Raw genomic sequence first — 26,729 nt, forward strand, 5'->3', positions numbered from 1 at the left:
AATCGATATCAGTTTCGTGAGTAAGGCACCTGGCTGAAATTTTACAAGAGAGAGGAAATATTTGAGAGCCAATTTGTCGATTAAAATATATGCCACACATCATGACATTAATGATCGGACACCGGTGTCGGTACACATTGTGCATAATAAAAAAAAATGCTGCAATATATTGAATATTACATAATATTATATTATATTTTATACTTAACGAGCTTTTCCCCGTGGCTTCGCTCGCGTTAAGAAGTATTATTATATACAAACTTTCATCCCCTATTTTAACCCCTTTGAGGTGGAATTGATCAAAATCCTTTCTTAGCGAAAGCCTACGTCATAATATCTACCTGCATGCCAAATTTTAGCCCGATCGGTCCAGTGGTTTGGGCTGTGCGTTGATAGATCACCATGTCAGTCAGTCACCTTTGAGTTCTATATATTATATAGATTATGTGATTGTAGCTGCAAATGTATTCAAATAACGGGAACAAATATAATGACCACCAAAAAATGCACTGATACCCTACACTTGTTTACCAAAAAAAGATAATTAACACCAAAAAAATAAAGTCTAAAATTGCAATACTACCAGCTATTTTAGTCATGACAACACTTCAAATTGTAATCGAACACCAAATATAGCAAATGATCACCAAATAAAGTAAATGATCACCAAATATAGTAAATGACCACCAAATATAGTAAATGATCACCAAATATAGTAAATGATCACCAAATCCTTGTGAGCAAATCAATGCGCTATTTCTGTCCAAATTAATCACTACGATTGACAAAATATGTAAGCATATTATTAAAAAAATAGTCGGCCAAGTGTGAGTCGGACATGGAGGGTTCCATACCGTTATAGAACAAAATTAGACCTAAAATTGTGTTTTTGTATGGGAGCCCCTTTTAAATTATTTTTTATTATTATTATTACCTAATTATTGAAGTTAACATAATATAATCAAGGCCTTTGCGAAAATATCAACGTGCCTTCCGTTTGCCATTATTGATATCGAGCAAAAAAGGCCAAAAAAAAAATGTTTGTTGTATGGGAGCCCCCCTTAAATAATAATTTTATTTTGTTTTAGTATTTGTTGTTATAGCGGCAACAGATATACACAATCTGTGAAATTTTTAGAAGTCTAGCTGGAGCGGTTCTTGAGATACAGCCTAGGCCCTACAGAAAGACAGACGGACGGACAGACGGACTGACATCGAAGTCTCAGTAATAGAGTCCCGTTTTTAAGGTTTTGTACCCAAAGGGTATAGTCTGTTCACTAGGAAATGTCCAGATTCCACTCGAGAAAGGATAATGTTTTGCTATTGTTTGTTGAATTGCCGATAGTAAAACCAGTTTGCCGCCGACCACGTGCATCTGCAATACTCGGAACGACTGACCTTGATCCTTTTCATATGCATTTTCTACCTACGAGCGCTTCAAGAAAAGTTAAACCTTTTCTAGTCAGTAATATTTGTTATACCTTACGAGTAAGTCGAGTGTTAGGAATCAATCCTTTTTTAGTATAATAAGCGAAGTTTTATTAAAGTTTTATTTACATGATAATTTCATCAAGTATCAACACTGCTGGATTGCTCTAACTCTTAAGTGACGGCAAAGTGGTTTTACTATCGGCAATTCAACAAACAATAGCAAAACATTATCCTTTTTCGAGTGGAATCTGGACATTTCCTAGTGAACAGACTATACAAACGGGACTCTTTTACTAAGACTTCTATGTCTGTCTGTCCGTCTATCTGTCTTCTTCTCTTTAATAGGATATTTGCTAAATAAAAATATATTTGGTTATAATTTTACATTAAAATGCTAACGTATAATGTTGGTGATCTTTTACTACTTTTGGTTTAAGTAACAATGATTTATTTGGAGATAGGAGTCATTTTGCATAAATACGATAAGCGAGATAATAAATCTTTGATGATAATTTTGCATTAAAATGCTAGTATAATGTCGGTGATCATTTACTAATTTTGGTGATCATTTTACTTTAAAATGCTAGTATAATGTTGGTGATCATTTACTAATTTTGGTGATCATTTACTTATTTTAGTGATCATTTACTATTTTTGGTTTTAAGATGTTAAATCTTTGGTTATCATTTTACATTAAAATGGTGGTCTGTATTTTGGTGATCGTTTACTATTTTTATCTGTGAAAAGTTACTATTTCTGGTGATCAGTTAATTATAAGCCTCAAATAACTACTGTAAGCTAACGGAATGAGAAAGGGGGAGAGGGAGTTATAAGGCATACGAGTAAGCTATAAAAATTATGGATCAGAATTTTGTACATTATCAAAATATCCATACTATCCATACTAATATTATATGTAATGCGAAAGTGTGTCTGTCTGTCTGTCTGTTACCTCTTCGCGCCCAAACCGCTGAACCGATTTTACTGGGCATGGAGATACCTTGAGTCCCGGGAAAGGACGTAGCATACTTTTTATCCCGAAAAAATGTACAGTTCCCGCGCGATACACTAATTTTGGTGCAACGGAGCTGCGATCATCTAGTTAACTAATAATAACTCTGGAGTAGAAATTTTAAAGCTTTTCTAAGCCAACCCTAGACGCTTTGTATGTTGTGCTTTGACTTAATAATAATAACAGCTTTACGCTCTACTAATAACTCTTATCTGCCATAAGACACTACTATGAGTATGATAAATCATATCTAAAAAAAAATTCTCCTAAATTTTAGCTTGCAGTGTCCTCCGACTTTGCACAGGAGGCTGCCGAGTGACGGCGCGGCGCGGCGTGTGGCGGACAATTATTAGTTTTCCTTATTTCCCTTCACCTCTGCAAGGAAAAATGTCATCATCATCATCGACAACCTTTCATCACAGTCAGTTTAATGTTTTTATTCGTGCATTCGTCGATAAACCTAAAGATATTATTACAACAAAGCAACCTAATAGATTCTATAATATGTACGATTTATAGAAAAAAGTCCCAAATAATGTTAACACCTCCTTTTCGAGGAAGTCGGTTAAAGAACTATTGTGTAATCGCAAAGAAATGGCGTGAAATAGTTTGTCGACATGTTTTATTTATTGAACAAAGTAACAAATCATTTATTAATGTTATGCTAATTTTATTACCACAATATAATTATGTAATAATGTGCGGCAGTCACGCCATGATGATAAATGGCTTTATTTCTTAATTCCCGTTTAAGCCATAAAAATTGAATTATAGAGAGAACCAAAAACATCCATGTAAATTATGTTGTGAAAACTTCTATAAGACTCTATGAACAAATACAAAAGTGTGCGTTGGCCGGGAATCGAACCCGGATCAACTGCTTGGAAGGCAACTATGCTGACCATTACACCACCAACGCCTGCTTTCTGAATGCGAAATTAATAATCATGAACGTTTGATGTCTGTTAACATTATTAGGCGCTAAACAGTATTTTGTTTTATAAACATCTGTTGCAGAGTGCAGGACAAACATTGTAATGTAAAGTACCGGAAATAAAAGAGTGAAGACTAAAGACACATAAATAATATTAAAATTGGGAATGTTTAACCGTCTGTCACGTTGAAATTTGATGCAATTTGATATGGAGATTCTTTGAGACACGGAAAAGGACAGAGGATATTGCAGAAAAAATACAATTTCCGCGGGATTGACAAATTAAATAAAAAATAACTTAGCTTATATCATTATTATCAAAGACCTTTTTGGATCATCCGTTATTCGTTTCTAATACAACCAATAACTGGCCTATAATCAGGACGCAAGTCAGCCAAGTGTGATCGATCCTTAAGTTAATTAACAGTTAAGCTCGAGATAAACGAGAGTGATTGATACTAGTCAGATAATACCAGTTAACTGTAAGATGTAATCATGCGGCTTAACTTTCTACTTAGTTAACTTTTACTCTTATGTTAAATTGAGTTAGGGTGTTTAGAACTTTTTTGTACTAAGAGGAATATTGTGCATGGCACCACCCTTAATTTAGTCAGTTTCTTGTTCATAAGATAGCTTCTAGGGTGAGCCATCGCATAGTTTACTAAATAATTAATTTGTAAGCCCTAGTCGCAACACGATGTTGCCACTTTTTAATTTATTCACTTTTTAGACACACGTTTTATTAAGTCATTGTTTTATACCAAAGATCTCTAATATAATACTTAGAGTTGCAAAGTAAAAAATGTTAAACCGTATTTTTTTTATGAAATAGACGATTTAGTTTTTTTTGCCACCAAGCCTTACATAGCGAATTATTGAAGCTTGAGGTATTATTTAGTATGTAGGAGGATCGAGGAGCAATTTAAGAATGTTTGTTGCTAATGGACGTCATAAACTGAAAGCATGGACTTAGCGGCGTTAGGCTGCGTTTCCACCGGAGTTGAGCTAAGCTGCGTTGCGAGAAATGTGTTTTTGAGAACCAATAGAAACGCTTCATTTGCCTGACCACGTTCAGCGCAACGATTCTATTCTTGTAAAACATATTCCTCATCTCCGGTGGAAACGCAGCCTTAGGGGGGAGCGACGCTGGGAGACCACCTGGGGCGCCAAATGCAGCCCTTTTTTACCACTACCAGCACCCTGGGAACGAAGAAATTACTTACCCAGTAGACTCAGGCTGGCGATCCAGCTGGCGTCATGGTCTGAAACGGAGAAGGTGGCGTTCCCGTTGTCCTGAAGAGACGCGATGGCCGGGGACATGTAGCCCTTGCTGAGCCCCGCCGCGAACGGACCCAGGGACACGGCTAGGGCGGTCAGGATCTGCAAAGAGAAATTCATCATCGTCATCATCGGCCAATCGCCGTCCTAACGTAGGCTAAACGTAGGTGATAATTTAGTATTCAGAAACCTCTAGTCTACACCAGCTATACTTAACCTCAATCTTTTCTTTATGCAGGCCTTGTGGCCTGCATAAAGAAAAGATTGAGAGCCGCACACACCACAAGACTGGTCTCCACGAAAGGCTAACAATCACAGGTTATGATTGTAACCACGATTTTGTGTAAATATTGTACTCATTTACACGTTCATACTCGACAATAATTAAACTGCAGACTGCAGTGAACTATGCAGTCTGCAGTACCTACAAATGGAATTAATGACATACTTCCCTACCTACCACATGAATCGGTAAACCTACTCGTGTCGAAATATTGGATAGACAGACACAAGTCACTTCCCGGTTGATTAAAGACACAATATCTTTGTTATTGTAAATATTTCTAATATTTTAGACCACTGCACCGTAGAGGAAACCCTATCAAAATTCAAAACACGTTACGTATAGGCTCTCTATTTCAAACACGCTATGTTTCATCCGTGACATAGCCCAAGAGCTCAGATTAATCACTTCAAAGTACGAATACGAAGGCCGATTCATTTGGCTGACAAGGCACAACTTCACTCACCTGTAACATCAGACAATGTCGGAAGCCAAAGGGTTTTATTTAACTTGGCAACGGGTAAGCCTGAAAATATCCTGACAAGTTACATCTACTAATTGCCACTGCAAAATTAACTGTGTGGTGTAGGCGATAAATATCAGATTCGGAGTTGATTTATGATACAGCTACAGATGTAGCAGGGCGTAGGGAATCGATCACTGTTGGAGCACCATGTACAGTGTGTTAATGGCAGGTAGGGATGTGCTTTTTTCGAAACATTTTTGTGTGAGTTATCTTTCTTGGTAGAGGTTGGTAGAGCCAACTTTACGTGTTATTGTCATAGTGTTAATAGTCAAGTATTTTATAACTGGCTACATGGTATAAAAATTTAACTGCCTATAGTTTTATTAAAACAAATTATTTAGGTTACATAAACAGTTTAAAATTAAATAAACAAACAAATTAATAACCATATTTTTTTTAAATTACAATGCGGTCATAAAATATGGAATTTGATTAAAAATGTATAGGCAAAGAAACATTCTTCAAATAACTGTTTATGGTAAGCGTTACGGCTTGTAAACTTAATTGGAATTTGGAAATCAATATCCAAAACTCTAAAAGAATTTGTATTTCTGTCTGTTAAAACTCCTCAATTTTGAAGAACTACAATATTAGTATAATAAAATTTTTAAGTTATTTCGTGTATATTTACAACTCTTTTTATTAAACTCACCCTTTTGTGAGCTGTCCTATTTTTAGATAAAATAAATTTATTTAGATTTAACAGTCTTAAATCTTATCCCCACAATAAAACCAGGTAGCAGGTATTTACTTATGTCTCAGTAAATACAGTGAAAGCTTTATTATTTACTGCCGTTCAGTATATCGGATAACATTTGAATGTAATTTCGCTCGACCCATTTAGAAGGGAAATTGCTATTGTAAACTCCATCTACAATTTATTGGATGCGAAGTAAACGCATTGTTTTCTCACATACGGCCTTATTGATAGCTTTATGTTTCAGTGAACATTCATATAAAGATAACAAAACAATAGCAAGTTCAAGTGTATTGATTCGTTTAATAAACTTCCGCTGGTAGACAGAAGCGAGCAGACTTATTTTAATTGCTTTTATAATTAATATGTTACCATAAGTAGTTCTGTATTTGAAACATTTTGTCACCTATTGTTATACTCATTGGATTAAAAAAATCGATATTAAAATAAAAAATCGATAATAGTTGAAGCACATCCCTAGCCACTTTATCTGAATGCGTCCTCTAGATTGGTCGGAACATTTGGCAGGTCAACGCCCGACACACTGCCATATATATTTTATTGACTATGTTATGAAACTTTAATACATAATTAGAGAATTCATGCCGGTTTAAAATTGATGACACATTTAATTACTTTTATTAAGAATGTGTAAATATGTCGATAAACTGTTAGAACATGCCGCTAATAAATTATGGATATTTATATATTAATATGTAAATGTAAACTAATTGGTTTTCAAAACATTTGTCTATAATTTTATCTTATGGCATTTTTGCTGAATTTGTCAATGCAGTAAGATAGCACTTTTTTTTGTTTAAAAATTAGTTACTTTAACGACAACTTAAAGCCTACGGCTCATGCAGTCAGCCTCGGCTTGATAAAATTATTTTGTCCCGAAAGACATACATATAGATCAAACAACGAACACTAGTTCGTTGTTTGCTTTTAACTAGTAGCATATTATCGAAAAATAAGGACAACTTTTTTGCACAAAATGGGAGGTAAGTCAACTAATAGCAAGCATTTACCATCACACATAATACTGGCGGGATCGCAAGTGAGTTCAACAACTTTTTGCAAAAAAATAGAAGGTAAGTAAACTAATGTATCACCTGATGGCAAGCGCTAACCATCACTCCTGAGGAATCACAAGTAAGTTGCCGGCCGTTCGCGCTAAAACGGTCTTTCCTAAATATGAAAAAAAAACTGCGCTCTTTGCTATATTAGAGTAATTTAAAATTAAATTATAAGTTTTAGGAATATACTTATAGTAGAAAAAATTAAATATATCATTACCTGCCGCCAGTAGCCGTGTTTCCCCTCCTCCGACCTAATCATCATCACCCTCGTCTCCTCCAAGTTCGCCATCTTCTCGTTGAAACACGTTTTCTCACACATAAATGCGGTTTTTATATCACTTTGTCACAAAAATAACTAACGACACTAAGTTGTTTAAGTCTTCATCTTATTTCAACGATCTGAAACAAAAATAAAAGTCTATTAGTTTACTATAAAATGAAAATGTAAGTTTAAACAACAAATAAATGGAGACATCAAATTCTCAAGGAAAGAAAAATGTACCTTTATCACATGAAATATAATTTTTATATTATGTTACATATTTTAATTCATCAAAATTACATTCAATTTCATTTTTTTTTAATTATTTATTTTATTTCCCTATATTTTTTCGATAATATATCACTGTTTTTTGCGCGATCTTCAAATTGTCCGTTATCTAAGCAGTCGCAGCGGCGACTGATAACTTACGACTCCCATCACTATTGAAGTGTTGAACTATTGTGAGGTGACGTCATGGGATCGTCAAAACAATGTCAATTAGTCATTTGTAAGACAGCAGTTTACTACTGTTTATGCAACTACTGTTTCTGAAACTTTTGATTTACTTCCTAAAGGGGGCATTCGTATAGTATGTGAAAAGTTTTTAACGATCAATGAATATATTGTGAGATTCAACTCCCCCTACCTAAACTCTCGTGAGATCAAGCAAAAGTTACCGTGTAGAAAAAAATTTAATACGTACATGTATTGCAAATAAAATAATTGTTACAAAAAGTCTTGTCTATAATTATTATCCTTGTCCACCAAGCGACGTTTCTACATAGTTACTAGCGTACTATACTACTTTCTATTTCTAGGTATCAACCAAAGGCAAAACGTAGAAAATTAGGTGTGTAGACGTATTGATATTAAAAAATTAACATTATACACCTTAGTACTAATAAAATATTAGTAAGGTGGATAGTGTTCATTTGCTTATTTTGAAGGCGATGTAACGTCACATCTACATGCTTCATACAACGTCTATGTTCTATTTATCTAATTCTCACACTCCAAATCTCCAATTACTAGTTCTATTTTAGTCTAACCCTCAGCCACTTAAAGTTCATTCGTCAAAACGTCATAACTGTCCTATAACTAGAACAAAAATCAAGAAGTCCGTCAAACTATTTAAAAAGTCCGTCCTTTCATTTCTGGGACGTCTGGACTGAAACCCGGATGAACCTTGCGATTGAAAATAGTTCAACTCGTAAATAGCTCGCCGTATTCCAAGGTAGTAAGGTATATAATAGCATGAAATTAGAATCCAAACAACGCACCATTGACCTGCTTGTTTGAGGTCTTTGCTCGCTATATATTTTGTAGTACACATAGAGCTATGCTATTTTATAGCGTTTACAGTTCATTATATTTTATACTATTATTATATTTTTATAATTTTGAAAAACTGCATAAGATCGAGGAATAGTAATTATCTATTGTAATTATTATGGTCACCTCGGCCATAAAAAGGTGATCATAAGAATTACTTATTATACTTAGACATAAAATAACAGAAAAACAGCAGGAAGGGGAAAAAATGGGAGGATTGACAATTTTCATCAGGCACCAAATGTCCTATTTGCAAAAAAAATACCTAATAAAATATTTTTTAACTTCATTGTCTCTCATTCTCATCCAAAATGATTTTGAAAAACACAAACAACATACAAAAGCGTCACAATATTACATATTTTCAAATGATTTAATAACTTAAAGAAAAGTTTTTGTTCAAGGGAGGATTTTATTAAATAGCATGTTGTTTTCAGTTAACCGGATTATTAACATTTATAAATACCTTTGTTTATAACATCCTATTAGTTGTTTGTTTATATTATTATCGAATGTTTTCGCTTACTCTGGTAAACATGCCGTTTACGTGCGTCAGTAGTAGACTATGAAGTTAAAATATAATTAGCAATTTCTGAAATTATGTTTGTATGACTGTCAGTTCGTTATAACTACTTACCTATTTTATGATAATATACGCTATTTCTCATAGGAAATTAATATCCTCTAAATATATTTAATTTATATATTTATATATTAATAATGATTGACGAATAATAGTGATAATGATGATATTGTAAGTATTCTACGAAAAATCTATTCAAAGGTTAGATAACTTAAATTCAATAGAAGTGATAAACAATACGATTGTATAATGATTAGATAATAATTATTATTAGTTAAAACACACGAGATAAAAAATTGAAATGTAACAGAACAAGTTTCCCAAAAAACCCTCCTGGCAGTCGGGTAAAAATCACATCACCTGCCTTTTGATGGGAGTGTTTTAAAAAAGTTATTTTTACAGTAGGTTATAATTAGCAACTACAGATGCATTAAAAATAAACTGTGTGCTAATATATTTGGCATACAATGACTAACTAACCACAGTATTGCAAATAGTATCAATGACGAGTTGTTAGGTGTATTGCCTATACAGTGAATCAATAGGAACTATTATAATAATTCCTATTGATTCAATGTTCACATAGAGCTCATAGATAAATTCATTTTATGATACTTGCTATAAGGTAACCACAGATCACTACAACGTAACTTTATACATAGTGTAGATGACCAGGTGAACTTTGAGCCACTTTCCTTCTAATATAAACCTTGCCTGGACTTCCATAAACATTTCAAGCTAAAATCAGCCAAATCAGTTCAGCGGTTCTCGGTTCTTGTATTATATGTACACTAATTAGTTTTGACTAACCCTCAAAGTTCAGCACGTTCCTAATGGTTTCCGGGTATCGTTGTTAGACACTATCTATTTTTCCAAAGATAAGAGTTTTACTATCCATCCATACTAATATTATAAATGCGAAAGCTTGTCTGTTACATAGAAATTGATTCAGTGGTTTGGGCGTGAAGAGTCGCCCAAACCACTGAACCGATTTTGCTGTATAGAGTTACATTGAGTCCCGGGAAAGGACATAGAATACGTTTTATCCCACAAAAATGTACGGTTCCCGGGAGATAAATGAATTTTGGCGCAAGGGAGTGGCGTGCGTCATCTAATACTTTAATATTCTAAATTTAATAGTCATACGTTCCTGCATCTATCTCTACATCCTTTATGATATTCCACACGCCTGGAACTCAAACTACGCCTTGTGCATTCTGGGCTGTGTTCAACTACGCCTCCGCCCGGGGGTATCATTAAGCTGGGCTGGGCAAATTGCTCGCATATCGACGTTACATCTTTATATGCACGCCTTTATATGATACGACTTTTTCTCTACGACACGACATGCGATTTTTGGCATTCTTTGCGCAATCGCAAATGTACTTTCTGAATATCCGGACCAATGTAAGGACATACAGAAAGTGCAATTTTTGGTTCGTTCCAAGTTAATCTCTATTTTTTTTAGTAAATTATAGAGAATCTTAAATTAATTTTTAGCGATTAAGATACTGATTGACGGACATGTTGAAAAACTTTTTTTATTTCAAAGAGCTTTTGAAAGCCAATCAATGCTCTCAATGACTAGTAAGTTAATATATTTTATTTTATCATACATTACAATATCGGAGAAGCCTTAAATCTTTTAATCTTAAGTATACTCCTATCAGTAAGGGCTTACAGAAGTAGTTTTAATTAAATCATTCAGGTACAACTTGTTGTTGTTATCCATATCGTATTTTTTTTACTTTCGAATCTTACCCCACGACTTATCGTACACATAATCGTAAGATGTAAATGTACTTTATTATAATCGAAAACTCATTACTAGAGATCGTTCGCGATAATGAGAAGCGACGCGATGTCAAGCGATCGGCTTTACACCTTGATGTGGTGCAGACGAATATCAGTTCTGTTGCAATGTGCTAAAGTCTATTTCGTAATTCCATTATAATTACCGTGCACGGAGTACAAGCAGATTTTCCTTTAAATATAGTTTTTACTACATTGACTTAAGGTCCTCTATCTTATAAGTGCAACGAACGAAAAGCCTACAAAGGAGTGCAAGGGATAACATACTTTATGATGAAAACCTTAAATTCTTTTTTATGTTTTTTCATAAATAATGTTTGATGGATGTTATAAAGTTTTAATTATGATCGTTTATTGAAATTTTATGAAAAATTACTCTGACAGCCTTAAGATTTATTTTACTAGTTATTTTCATTCGTCGCACCCACTCAAGATTGTATTAATATTAATTAAGAGTAAAATATTGCAAACTATATTTTTTTCATGCTACTTTTGATACTTGAATATGTAATGATATAGAAGAATGATTTTGGATTTACGTCTGTAATCTCGAAGTAAGAGACTATTTCAAACTATTTGTGACATTAAGAAACAAAATTTAACACAGAAACCGCGAAACTTAGAAAAATTACTACTTTAAGAAAAGTTTAATAAACAACGCTTAAGTTTTGTTACACCCTGTATAACGCGGGTGGAGTCACGGATAATAAAGTAGAGACAGTCTGTTATTGAGTCGATTGGTGTTGACTGGATCGTTATTGAAGAATAAAGGTTATTGGACATCGTAAACCGACACGTTGATAGCTCTCTCTAACATCGGACGATGATGCATCATAAACTCCATCTTCTTTATTTTCACATGTTGCATTAATTGTCTAACTTGTTTTGTGATCAGGATCAGTCTCATTATAATAATTATGCAACCAACACGTGTAGTGTGTACCACGATTGTGCTATTTTAATTCAACATTAATATAATAGCATCAATCCACTTTTGGCCTTATTATACAGCGAAATATGGTACCTGATACATACTTACGCCAATGTATGATGCTAATGTTTCCTCACAAGTTTTTCCAACGTGTAAGAGAAAAACAGCCACTAGGAATAGATAGAGCAAGCGTGAAGTAAATGTTATATTAAAAATAAAGGGTTTTTAAGTATATACTTAAAACCCTTTATTTTTAATATAACATCTGATCAATGTAAGGTCACTATTTTTATGATGAGGGATAGCCCTCATCATAAAAATAGTGACCTTACATTGATCAAATGATAGCTAAGACATTTGCCAGTGAAGAGCCTTCAACAGGCAATAAAACAATCTACGCCGCTACACCTAGGGTCTTATTAGGCTACGGCCTTCACCTTGTGTTTGCAGACCTTAACTTCGGATAAGGTCAGTTCAGTTCATCGGACCTACAATACTTATCCGTACCTTATCTAAGAACTAGATGACACGCGCAAATCCGTTGCAACTTGCGACAAAAATCGTTAATCGCGCGGAAACCAAATATTTTTTCGGGACAAAATGTCCTATGTCTATTCTCAGGACTCAAAGTGTTTCCATGGCAAATTTCAGCAAAATTCAGCAGTTTGGGCGTAAAGAGGTAACAGACAGACCGACAGACAGACAGTCAGACGGACAGGCAGACAGACAGACACAGTAGTTTAAGAGCTGTAACTTGTTAAAGTTTCTTAATTTTGTCACTGACTGACTGACTGACCGATCACCAAAAGTCTAAGGCACTTCTAGCAGACATAGAACCTTCAAATTTAGAATATAATTAGTGTTTAGTGTTTAAATCAAGGAAAAAATCAAATATTTCAAAATTTCTGTCCAGTTTTCTAGATACACTAACTTCGTAAATTACTTTGTAATCCCATATAAATGTATAGGATTACAAAGTTACATTTGCGGTTTATGAATCATTGTACCCGTACCATCAATATCTCCGGTTTATCGTCGGTAGAGAGATATCTAGCTAGTATTTAGTGTCTTAATTAAGGGAAACCTAATAAACATTTCATAATTACTGTCCAGTTTTCTTCTTCTTTCTCTAACTTCGTGAATAACTTTGTAATCCCATATACATGTATAAGATTACAAAGTTACATTAATTGCAATTTATGAATCATTGTACCGGTACCATCGATAGGCCTTCGCTAGGTCGTGAAGGAAGGACAATCAAACAAACAAACAAACACACTTTCGCATTTATAATAATATTAGTTTGGATATTGGATAGTCATGAAAGGCAAGTAGTATAGTAATACTGTATAAATAATGATTATATTATTATTAATTGTAAGTTTTATTTGTATAGTAGTAAAAGGTACCAAAAAGGAGAGAAAGTAGAACTCTACAAAAAGAAGTGAGATCCCATCAAAAACATCCTGTAAAAAAACCAAGTCTCGCAACTCAGTTTACCGTAAAAAATTATGAGATCCATGCAATACCAAGTCGGTTAATTTATTCAGTCCCTACCTAGGGGACCTTTTGTCTCAAGTTATTACGTAAGTTATTATCATATCAATATTAAAAATCTTTTACGTTTTAAACAAATAGATCGACTTGGACATCGCATGAAAACACAACGTATCTTACAATTTATAATACGTCCAAGCGATGTCCAAGTTTATCTATTTATTTAAAACGTAAAAGATTTTTAATATTGATATGATAATAACTTACGTAATAACTTGAGACAAAAGGTCCCCTAGGTAGGGACTGAATAAATTAACCGACTTGGTATTGCATGGATCTCATAATTTTTTACGGTAAACTGAGTTGCGAGACTTGGTTTTTTTACAGGATGTTTTTGATGGGATTATATATACTATTGCCATATAGGCCAATCTTGTATTCCCGTACGATCAGCCTGACTGGATGGATGGGTCATCCCGTATTTTGAGATCTTTACGTTTGTTGAGAGGCGAAGACGATTGCCGGCGATTTATGAGAAATTGTCGTCTTCTTGACAACAGCTCCTCAGTCTCAAGTCTCAACTATAAATCTTTCCACGTATCTTGTACATGGAAAAGCGTGACGTATATACAATCAGCCAATCATCCCATCAAGCCACACGTGCTTCGGGGCCGGGACGTCAGTTATATAACAGATTAAAGGAAACGTGACCGATTCACGTGTACATTTCTTAGAAATGGATACGTGAAGCAGGTGATACAGGATCTAGAAGTCCTTAATAGGCCCTTGCCTATAAAGGAGTTAGGACCTGTATAAATGCTCTGGATCGATGCACGACGTATACCTAATTACCATGTAGCTTTTAACTAATTGAATAGGTCCGGAAGTCATGGTATTCAGTCTTTTTTAACTAGGTCTTACAAGGTGTTGGAGAGTGCTCCTGCCAATTTTTATCGTTGCCAGTTTTGGTATTTTCTAGCATCATTCAGCGCAAGTCTCTCGAACAATAATCCGCAATTTCTGAAGCAAATCAACCACTGCTCCAAAGCTCTTTTAACGTTTCAATTTTAGGATCTCTTGAGTCTTACATATAATAATAGCTCCCACACCGGTTTCGGTGACAGTGGCCGGTTTCATTGAAACAAGGCCAGCTACGAAGGAGTAATTTTATAGTGCCCAAGTGTGTGCGCAGTACACAAGAGCACTCTCTATTCCTTTACTCTCATAACCCAGTGAGACGGAAGACCGACACGACCAGCGAGAGATCAGGCACAGGACCGACTTTTTACATGCCTATCCGACGCATGGATCATCTTACTTGTCAGACAATCAGGTGATCAGGCTGCATTGTCCTAACCAAACTTGGAAATAACATGTTTCCAACGCGGGAATCGAACCCACGACCTCCGAGTCAAGAGCCGCGCTCTATACCACGGACGGTACGGAGGCGTTAGACGGAGGAGTCTTACACATAATATTAGTGCAAAAATATTTTGTATCCTTCCAGTGCAGAGTAATATCAATTACCGTTACAAAGTCCTAAATTGATTTTCCCATGAAGCATATCGTCGGGTCAACACCGCACATTACGTCCATTGAAGGAAGCTGTGTTATGACAGGGGTAGCTAACAAGTGCGATTGGATTGTTTATGACGAACAACAAGCTGTATTGTGTCAAGGCTACTTGCAATGCCACACATTCGCTCCAATAACATTTTAATAGGAGACCTAGGTCTTAAATGAACAACAAGGGTATGTTTTATGTAGAATTTTTAAAGACGTAACCAGTTTCTGGAGATTTTTACTATTCTAGCGCTTGGCTTTTGTCAAAACATTTACGAACCAACATTACTGTGAATAGAACCATTTTAAAAAAATCTTGGAAACCGGGCATTAATCTTATAAGAATCTTTCGATGACCATAGATAAATACTTCTTGGAGAAATTTGGAAAAGCGTTGCAAAATGATGCATGACAACTTTTTTGAAGATGAGCAAGAGTTTTTGGTTCATGGCGCAATCAAACGCATGAGAAAATCCCAAATCCGAAGATAAACGGCGACGACCCTGCAGCTGCAGCTCTCCTAATGTTGCGAGTGACCATGGGAGACGGTAGTTGCTTTCCATCAGGTGACCCGTTTGCTCGCTTGCCCCTTATTTTATAAAAAAATATATTTTTACTAAAGGGCCTGTATTCACTATCATTAATAGTGCGAGTGCAGGTGATTAGTGCAGGCAATGAGTGATTGGGAGAAAATAAAGGACTTGCACCAATCAGTCCCTGCCCACACACTATCTTTTTTTAAATAATTTTTTGTTTATTTCTCATCTTCTTAATTTTTTTTCTTACTCCTGATTACTAATCACCTCCACTTATCACTAATCAAAAGTGAATACAGGCTAAAACTTCAAGTTCATAGCTATCCAAGCAAGTGAGCGTTACCATAGTGTCAAATGAAGTAACCAAGTCGCAGGTTGCGGTCGTAACCCGAGGCGGGGGTTTAATTTCGCACTGGGAACCGGGAAACTTCGACTTCCGTGTACTAATGAATGAGCTGGAATCTCGAAAAACGGGAATTCCTAGGACTTATTCGAACAAAGAGGTTCTAGAAAGAGTCGATTCTCTTTCTAAAACCTCTTTGTTCGAATAAGTCCTCGTTTTGACACTCAAAATACTTTCGGTTAGTAAACAAACATTACATTTAAACTAATTCATCGCGCGGAAACAGTCTTCTCTGGAGTAAAAAGTGTCTTTTGTCCTTTGGTAATCCAAAGTCCTTAACCTTATCAAATTTCATTTAACTCCCAAAGTCCTTATCAAATTTTAATTAACTCCCTGCAGTGGTTATTGCATGAAGAAGAACGTAGACAGAAACACAGACAGACACACTTCTATAATATTAGTAAGGTTCGCTCTCTCACTCTGGCGCTGAAGGCAAACAAAAGAGGTGCCAACAACAAAAGGCGTAGAGGTAGTGCTAAAACCGGCACTGAGTAAAACTATGGGTAGGTATGTTTATGATGAATGTTTTACCATTTTCTGTGTACTCATAGCATCCATCCATTGTGCCGGTGTAAAAATTTGATAAGTCCCTTTATCGCATTTCCAAATTGTAAAAATAAAATTGAAACAATAAAGCCCAGGTGCGCATTATATAAGTTTGTTCGGCCGTTAATATTTTACGATCCTACGCTAGGGTTGCCACTTTAAGATATTTCTCGTGAAAAATACGTTTGTTTTCCAAAGAAATGCTTCAAAGTTGACAGCCCTAAGTTCAGCGGTTGTATTGATATTTCTCGGCGTGTTTCAATACGCAACACCCATTGTTTATTGTCGTTGTATAATTTTATCTAAAATGTATTCATCATCAGTAGCTTTAAAAGCGTTTTCTATTCTACTATGGACTACGGTTTTAACATGCTTAACTAGACTATTTTGGCTATTTTTTTCATAAACTTCGTTACTCCTTACTAATAATCCATACTAATATTATATATGCGAAAGTGTGTCTGTCTGTCTGTCTGTCCGTCTGTCTGTCTGTCTGTCTGTTACCTCTTCACGCTCAAACCGCTGTACCGATTTTGCTGAAATTTGGCATGGAGATACTTTGAATCCCGAAAAAGGACATAGGATAGTTTTTATCCCGGAAAAATGTACGGTTCCCGCGCGATAAACGAGGTTTGGCGCAATGGAGTTGCGGGCATCATCTAGTTTAAATATAAAAGTGAGCGTGTCTGTCTGTCTGTTACCTCATCACTCCCCAAACCGCTTAAACGATTTTGCTGGGCATGGAAATTATCCTGGGAAAATTTACGATTTCCGAGCGATAACGATTGTTGGCGCAACGGAGTTGCAGACGTCATCTAGTAGTTAATAATAATTAATAGTATTGCTCTTTATCTCACTTGTCGAGTGTCCGTGGCCTAATGGGTAGACCTTCGGTTCGCACTCCTAGAGAGTGCAGGTTCGAACCCGAGTGGAGGCGTGTACCTATGAGACATTTTCTGATCTCAAATACATAATACGGACGCTCGTACGGTGAAGGAAAACATCGTGAGGAAACCCGCACATAGTTGGTCCCAGACGTATTGACTAGTTCTTTCCTCTGGACTAGGCCGACTATGATGCGAGAATGCCGTATGCACTTGGGCAACCATACGGACATTTAAAATCTTGTCCCAGGCACTACAATATTTGAGGAGTGGTTACTTCGCTCTGAAAAATACTGTATAAATCATCCACAACGGATGTAAAGGGCTAGTTTTTTCTTTATCTCACTTATTTTTAGTAATTTTGTAAAAGCAAATTAACTGATTCGTAGCAATAATATGCTTGAGACATTTCTTAGATACGAAGGATAATTTGTTTGGGAATAAAACAAACATAAAGATAGCGAAATGACACAATTTGAACAGGCAATGCATCCGGATTTTAATCTTAAAAATGATAAGATGTTGAAGATAATTATGATTTTAACTCATATCAGTTTAAAAGATAATTCAGATCTTAATTTCTCTTTAATAGTGGGTGCGGTCTTAGTTCCATTCTATCTTGGTCCAAATCTTTAATTTCTGAGTTGTTAAGACTACTTAAGTGTATTTTGATGAGTAAATACTATTTTGGAAACAGTAAAGGTGAACGCACACCGATACCATTCTCGTGTCGTAAGTCAACTGTTTTCACTGCTATTTTATGCCTCTCCACATTGGCTGAAAATCACAGGCAATTACGAACCTGTAGATTATATTCCACTTTTATCCATGACCGACGTTGATTGTCCATACTGTAGTCCAACCTATGGGTCGCAACTCGCAAACCCTGGGGTGTCGCGAAGCTTCTGTATTTAATTCGCCAGAGGTCGAGGCAGTTATTTTAATAAAAATACTATATTTTGAAAGATTTTTAAATTAATTTATTAGGAGTATTATAACAAAGGGCTATATTCATAATCATACATAGTACAGTCGTGATAAAAAGCAAAGGTGAGGGTCGCGAAATACTTTTTCATACCGGGGTTCATCATAAAAAGGGTTGAAAAACACTGCTGTCGACAGCTGTGAAAAGCATGGCATCATTTCCCAATCGGTCTTCATAATTGGACCTTCTTATCAGCACCAGCTACGTGTCACCTACGGCCTACTCCAACTGGACTTCGCACCTGTACCTACGTCACCTACGTCACTAACGTCACGTTTACGTGAGCTCCGCCACATCTAATTCCAGGCTAATGACTGTCCCACTTCTGAATGTCGCGTCGCGTCAGGAAGTGGCGCGGTAGTGACAGATTTGTCTGGTTTGTGGACCTCCCGTGCCGAATATGACACATGTCAATGTAACAAATACACGCTGGTTTTCCATAGTATTGTGGAAAGAGAAAAGTAACGTTTATATAATTATCGTAAAATATAGTAATGCTAAGTACTCACATACGATTTTGCTCGATAGTTTAACTCTAAATCGAGCAAAACCACCATGTGGACCGCAAAACAAACAGCTCGAAGGCTCGCATCGAGCCAGTTTGAAGGCTCGAATCGAGCCAGTTTGAAGGCTCGAATCGAGCCGGCTTGACAATTTTTTTGACACTAGTTTTTATTATTCGTAGCTAATTTCCTTCGAACAGGAGTTTACAGGAGTAAAACTATCGAGCAATGCTGAATGTGTGTACGAATGCCCGAGCCGTGGTTTTCACTCTACATGATTGCTCGATCGAGCAAAACCGTATGTGAGTACTTACACTAAGATCGTATTTATACTTTATGGCTCAAGAGCTAGCAGCAGCCGTACCCCTTCATATTTTAATAAAAGCTGTTTTTTTTTTTGTAGATGTTTCTTATAGAAGAACGACCAGCGACTATAGACTTTTGGTTGCCGTTACTATAGGAGGTATCATGTTCTGAAGATCTACCTAACCTTCGTTAAAGTTTTTATATTGTTTGGGATATCTGTAAGAATCTTATCTTCCACTGTCGGTCATTTTTGACAGTTGCTTTCTTTTTTTTTTAAAGAAAAAATTTACTTTCCTTTGACTTTAAAATTTAATAATTCAGGGCTGCCAACGTCTACAGAAAAACTGGATCTTACTCTATTATGTAAGCTGCAGTAAAATATTGTTCACATTTTTAGTAAATTTGTTAACTTTTTAGGTCCTCAATACGTGCTTATGTGCCTCATTTAGTCTCATTAGCAACATCAAAGCCTGTCTTCAGACATCCTTCGGTGTATTTGAGTGGCAACACAATGGTATTTTTTCTAATAATTAGTGAAGATATTCTAAAATACGATGATCATACGAATAATGGCAAAACTTGACATTTTACAAGTTTTTTTTTGTTTTGGCGAAGTAGGTACGAGAAGTTTTTTTAGGATGTATTATGGAAGAATGATTTTGTTGCTAGGCGTAGGCCACAATGAAGAAAAACGCTTACGAAAACAACACGTATTGGATGTTGCGACTAGATTAAATACCTACAACTCAAAGCATCCTACCAAATCTTCCTAATAAGCCTATCTACCAAATCTTACCCCTCCATCCCTTACTCACATTTATGGTATACCTTTCGCCAGTCCCGTTTCAAAAATTCTCATATTACGTATCGTGTCGTAACAGAATATTTAGACTATGTGACACTATCTGGCAACTTTATCTATACAAACATGTCCACCTATTTGTGTAACAAATGCATACAGTATTTTATCAAAAACTGCAAGTAGAACGTAGTTATAAACAGGAAATATTGTGTTCTAACTTTTACTAGATATGCGCAATGTAAAACTATTCTAAAACCGTACATTTGCCGCTATGGGCACTCTTATATTAATAAAAACAACACTGTCTATAAAGACGATGTAATAGCTTGTAATAACCCCAAAATTCAGCAAACTTTCCTTTGAAACTCTTTCAAAAACTTTACTTAAATCTCCATATTCCTGGTTTATCAATTTCGAATCCACAATCTACAATGCAACTCATGTTGTAAATGCATCGTGTACAACCAACCTATATAGTAAAAATTCCTGACTATTCTAAACCAATGATATTCTATGTTACTAACGTAACTAGATTGGAAGTTTACGGTAGCAACGCGTTGCCACTTCGAAGATGCCTGCAGGCATATCTCACATACATAATGACATAACGAATATATGACTTGACATTGTCTTTTGAACAAAAAAGTGGTTACGCATTTCTGAGAATCTTTTGTAAGACATAGCTACTCTAGTATTTTAGAAACTCATTGTTCTAAACCATCAAACCACAGAAATAAGATTTTGAATTACGACGACGCGTAATGTTATGACTTCTGTGGTATGACTCTTTACATCCAAACTGCCAGTCGCCACAAGACTTGCTGACCGCGATAAAACAATTAATTTTTATACAATTTAGCTTCCACTTATAGTAAAGAAGACTAAATGCTCATTGACTATTAAAAGGCTTAAGAGTAAAGACATTACCTATATTCAAATGTGAACTCCTAAACGGTCTAGCTAGACCGGCATATAACAGCACGGTGCACAGTATACCGGCTCGAAACAATAGTTACAGTGATTCTCTACGTAAGAAAGGCCGAGACGGTAGGCGGTTTAAATAAGATGCAATATGTCTTTCCGTTTCTTGATCCTTTTTATTGGCCAGATTTTGAGTAGGTACCTTAGAAAGTTTCTGTTGTTGGCAGTGGCGCAACCCGTCAGCGATGAAATGTATACAGCATCGTGAAGGGCGTCAGCCGTCACACACTCTTTCAAAACCACGTGTTTGATCAAAAAATAAGGTTACTAGCTTTTGTATCGCGCAGTCCTTATTATGGGACTTATTTATCTATGTCTATTGAGTTTATAAGTATAAGCCAAACTAATAGACTAGACATGAATTAAACTCAGACAAACCTTCTCTATTACTAAAACAAATATGTATCTCCAAATATAATATTCCCAAAATATGAATACCATACGTTTTCTGAGATTATTAAAAATAACCGCCACTTCCAATTAGGTGAAGGCATTCGATACTTTTATTTTAGAGTAATGTTTGTCGACATGTGCAATTGCCCTATATACTGCTGGCCGGCTGCCACACATCGATGAGAGTAATGAGTTTCTCGAACCCTGGATATTGTTCAGGCTAAAGTCATGATCAGATCGCACTCTCTGAATGGGGCCACGTATTCGCCGTAGCAATATTTCACTGAAATATCCAATAAGGCAAAGAGACTACGTGCAACTACGACGCCTTATCAACTTTTTTTTTTTTTAAGTATTTATTCCATTATTTTACAACATTATGTCCTTATCCTAAAAACCGCCAAACTGCATTTCAGTTTGTTGGCGATCATATCATACATTAGAATGTAGACGAAGACCGTAACTTTTTAGAAGCAAAGGAGATCTTGAATTAAACGCAAATTTAACGGTAATAAAGTCGTTATATACCTACATATTTCTTGATTGATGTAAGCTGTGAAGGTGATCTCTAGCAAACGCTGTTAAGTAACTTTACATCATATTCGATGCTAGCAAACAATTCTTGTTTTAATCTTTGTGGTGTGATATTTAGATTTAAAAGAGCAAATATATAAACTGTTAAGTTGTATATCACAGATTCTTACTTTGCATGTTTACTAGGTATTTTCTCTACATGGCTACATAATGAATTACCCATATCTGGAATCGAGATGAATGATGTCCATACTATATTCTGTTCAGACTTTCCTTAGATTGCCTACGAGAGTAATCCTTATTTTGTTACCATTAAGAATCTATTAAAGGTAAAATACGTCGCAGCAATGTCCAAATCGGGTCGAAAGCGTCCACCGTACCGGGAGTGCTCCCGCCTACGTGAGTTATTTTAATAGGGAGGCTGCTGTGGTATACGGCGATACCGTTACAGCACTGGATTGCCGCACTTCAAATTATAAACGTGTCCATTGTTGGACGGCACGACTTGGAGTATGACTCTGCTAAAAAACTCAAATGGACTCTGATAAGAAACGCAAGCACACGTGGGAGACCCATGCTTCGGCACGAATGGGCCGGCTCGACCGGAGAAACACCATGTTCTCACAGAAAACCGGCGTGAAACAGTGCTTGCGCTGTGTTTCAAGTGAGTGAGTTCAAGTTCCAAGTGAGTGAGTTTACCCGCGGCCCAATCCCCTTCCCTATTCCATTCCCTACCCTCCCCTATTACCCTATTCCCTCTTAAAAGGCCGGCAACGCACCTGCAGCTCTTCTGATGCTGCGAGTGTCCATGGGCGAAGGAAATTGCTTTCCATCAGGTGACCCATTTGCTCGTTTGCCCCCTTATTTCATAAAGAAAGCATAATATGCTTTGACAAGAATGACACGAGGCTAACTCCACCAGAGATTTTTTAATTTGTACCAAAAATGAGGTTGTATTTAGAAGAGCAAGGACGTTAAAAATATGTTGACTCAGCACTTGTTAGCTAACTGTGTTATTTTGGTAGCGATGTGTCTTATATGAATCTGGATTCATATTAGACACATATCGCACTTCAAGAACTACCGAAAAAACTCTACTTTTATCTCATTAAGTTAGGTTCTCCAGAATTCCTAATAGACAAATGAAGTAAAATCTAGTTATTGAAATAATTACTAATTCCATTGCCGTGTCGGCAGTAACATTGGAGACCGTCGCAGTGTCAAGTGTCAGTACAAGGCGAGCTTTCTTCTGAACAGACAGACATTATACCATAAACTTATTATTATTATATCCCTTATCGCCCCGCCATAAGGGCTAAGAGGATAAAGCTAATAACTCTCCGTAGACACCTTGATTGTACCACTCGAAAGGCACTTTTATGTGTTTTATACCTTACGTTTAAACGTGGCTTGTTAATATCATAACAGGCAGGTTTGTTCCTTTTTTGAATGTCGAAAAGTGTTAAATTTCTTGTTGCTGGCCAGTGTGTTCGAAATTTAAAATCAACATGTTCGGTCTTTTTTGAACGTTGAGACTTTGTTTTTTTTTACGGTAATATACATTGCAAAAGAATTCTGATCACCACTGCCAGAGCCACTGCTCTCAAATTACAAGAGGTATACGAACATTTTAAAGTAAAACTTTTGTACACATAACAACGTGACGTAAAGTCTTTTAAAGACATCATCATCCATCAATCATATAAAGGTCATTGACCTCTTAGTGGTAGTGGAGTGATGATGATGGCGGAACTAGGAACAGCTATCGCGACATATCGTCACTAAACCCGTTTGCTATAATAAATCGGAGCTGAGAAGCTAGGGACATATTAGACGCTACTTTCTTCACAGACTTCTAGTAATGAATAATGCCATCAACGCCTGCTTTGGTGACGGTGGCCGGTTTCATCGAAACCAGAGGCGCTGGCAGTGATATTATGGTGCTCAAGTGTGTGCGCAATACACAAGAGGACTATTCCTTTACTCTCATAACCCAGTGGAAAGGATGACTGATGAGAGATAAGGAGCAGGGCCGTCTTTTTGACATGACCACCAGACGCATAAATTATAATATTTCTTGACAGTCAGTTGACCAACCTGCATTGTCCTAACCAAACTCAGATTATATAATATTTTAATCGAGCTGATGATGAATTTCTTGTCACAACATCCATAAAACTAACGACACTAGTAAAGTCTGTCATAAAAATAATTTAAACCAATAAAACCCGTGTCCCATAAACCACAACCTACTTCTATTTAGAGACGTGTGACGAAATCTGTGACTGAATGATTTGGACTCATTCAGTAACTCTTTCAGCGCTGCTACTTTCACAACTAACTCTATATATGGGTCTCATACACACCCTAAAGTATTATCATTTATCACTAATAGTTTTGTTACACGGTACACCCTGTATAATATGGAATGTATTCTTAGCTACATACTTTCATATTATGTTTTCAACTCTATGCTTCCTAAGTCTATCGAAAGAAATTAAAATATTTGTACAAACTGAACAAAAACATGTTAAGAATCTAAACTACTTTTTATCCCGGCAAAATGTACGATTCCCACAGTACAACTTTCTCTCTGGAAAGATCTAGCTGTCATTACTTCGAACAGCCTATGACTTATTGGATGCAACTATCCTAGAAATTGTGACCGTCTTTTTGTGCAGCGCCAGAGGTATTCAGGTGCGGGCAAAACAGTGTGAAAGTCGTATTGGGGCCACTCCGCACGACAGCGGCCTAATACGGTGTATCGGTGGGTTTGAAGTTCCCACATTACTATTAAGGTATGCGCTAATTTTCTACGGGGAAACACAGATCGAAAGAAGACGTTTTAGGGTTGATTCAGACCGCAATGCGACGCGTAGATGCATTTCAAAATTTGTACTGAATTGACAGATTGGCATGTCACATACCTCGTGCAATTGAAATCTGTCAAATCCATACAAATTTATGCCGCGCCGCGCCTCACCTCGCCTCGCCTCGTCGCGTTACGGTCTGAATCAACCCTTAACACAGAATAGATAATAGTAGTAACCCTGTTTTGTCCTTGTCTTCAAACGCAAACGGGCACTGTAATGCACTGGAAAGCATCGAATTGCATTGCACTGGAACATAAGGGCCCTCGCCCAGTTTAGTAGCGCCTTTTAGTAGCGATGCAGTCGCGCGACTATGAAGCGCACGACTGCATCACTACTCGCAGTCGCATTTGCTATCATACAAAAAAGGAAAAACACAGCAAGCTACAGCATCGCGACTATATCGATGCAAATATGCGACAGTATCGCGACTGCATCGCTACATAAAGTAGCAATGGGCGCGCCGCCTAAGAGCTCTTTTACATTTTTCGAGCAGCCAGTGCTGGATTAGATCACTGGATTGGAATAATGTTAATCGACTATAAGCACAGTGTGAATATCATAAGTAAGTAGCTTTTATACAAGGAAACAAAGATATTATTGTGATCAAGTTGATACAAATTTCAGTGATGTTTGTTACCTCTTTTCGCTTAAGCCGTTGAAGTCTGAACAAATTTATATAAAATTTTAACTAAGTAACTAGTAAAGTTACGAAACTACTATTTACTGAATAATTCCCAAAAATAAATGTTTGTAGAAACATAAGTGAAAATTTCCAATGCCTTTTAGTAGTTCAATATATTTAACAGTAACAATGTAAAATAGAAAGTTGAATGTGTGAAATACTACATGTGATTTACTCATACACGTCTCAATTATGTGAAAACATTGTAAATATTGTTTTATGTATGGAATTGTTTTTGTTTTATTTTTATAGAAAGCTCCTGAAAAAGCTCCGTCTTTTTTTGTGCAGATTTAGGTATGTAGCTTAATTATTAAAGCTAGAGCAATTTACACAAAATTCGAGATGGAGAGAAGGGGCTTTTATTCTTGTTATGTAGTAAGTGGGTAGTTTCTGTATAAAAGCTTCTGTACACTACATAGCTTACAGGGCCCGTACCACTAAACGGTTTTGAGACTCAAACAATCGTACGAGAATGTTGCGTCCTACTCGAACAAACGTGAAATGACGTTGTTAGAGCAGGACGCTGCATTCTCGTCTGATTGTTTGAGTCTCAAAACGGTTTCGTAGTAGGCCTACTGGTTACAGCAGTGCATCAAACTGACTGCTTACTTGTACGCAATTAAGTACACTTTTACTGCTCACTTCTCTTCGAAGTACAGAAACAGCGAAAGTAATTACTATTCTTCATTAAAACAATGGGAGGTCGGGAGCTTGTCTCGTTAATGTCATAATAGGTCTACCAGTTGGCGATTTACTGCAAATTACAGCGAAACTGCAGTCATTAGGTGCCTCCGTGTCCGTGGAGTACTCATTCAAATTTAAATCTTACGACTATATTTTACTTCTGAGTTTCTATGAGACTTTACGTCGTAAGAATAAAAGCCCTGTCCTCAGTGACGGATTAAGACTACTTGATGCCCTAAGCAATCCATGCCTATGGGCCCCCATATCCGTATCTCAACTAGAATCGGTCTGTGAACCTTTACTCTTCTGGTGCCGACGTGATGCCCTAGGCAATTGCTTAATTTGATTAAGGGCTAATCCTTCGGATTCTATCGGATCTAATCGGACTGTAGCA

General features: G+C 36.3%; 1 protein-coding gene and 1 non-coding gene across 2 annotated transcripts in view; both read right to left on the bottom strand.

Moving 5' to 3' along the window:
- The window catches only part of LOC121727714 (facilitated trehalose transporter Tret1-like), a 69,432-nt gene that overhangs the window by 12,542 nt on the left and 30,161 nt on the right, over window positions 1-26,729 (bottom strand). The window contains exons 2-3 of the mRNA XM_042115693.1: window positions 7,461-7,642; window positions 4,601-4,757 (exon numbers count right to left, since the gene is read on the bottom strand). Coding sequence (XP_041971627.1) covers window positions 4,601-4,757; window positions 7,461-7,562 — 259 coding nt within the window. The 5' untranslated portion in view covers window positions 7,563-7,642. The remainder of the gene's footprint in view (window positions 1-4,600; window positions 4,758-7,460; window positions 7,643-26,729) is intronic.
- Trnag-ucc lies at window positions 3,291-3,362 on the bottom strand. Its single transcript has one exon. It is a non-coding gene; the product is annotated as a tRNA-Gly (tRNA).

This window comes from Aricia agestis, chromosome 6 (genome assembly GCF_905147365.1).
Source record: "Aricia agestis chromosome 6, ilAriAges1.1, whole genome shotgun sequence".
Classification (NCBI taxonomy): Eukaryota; Metazoa; Arthropoda; class Insecta; order Lepidoptera; family Lycaenidae; genus Aricia; species Aricia agestis.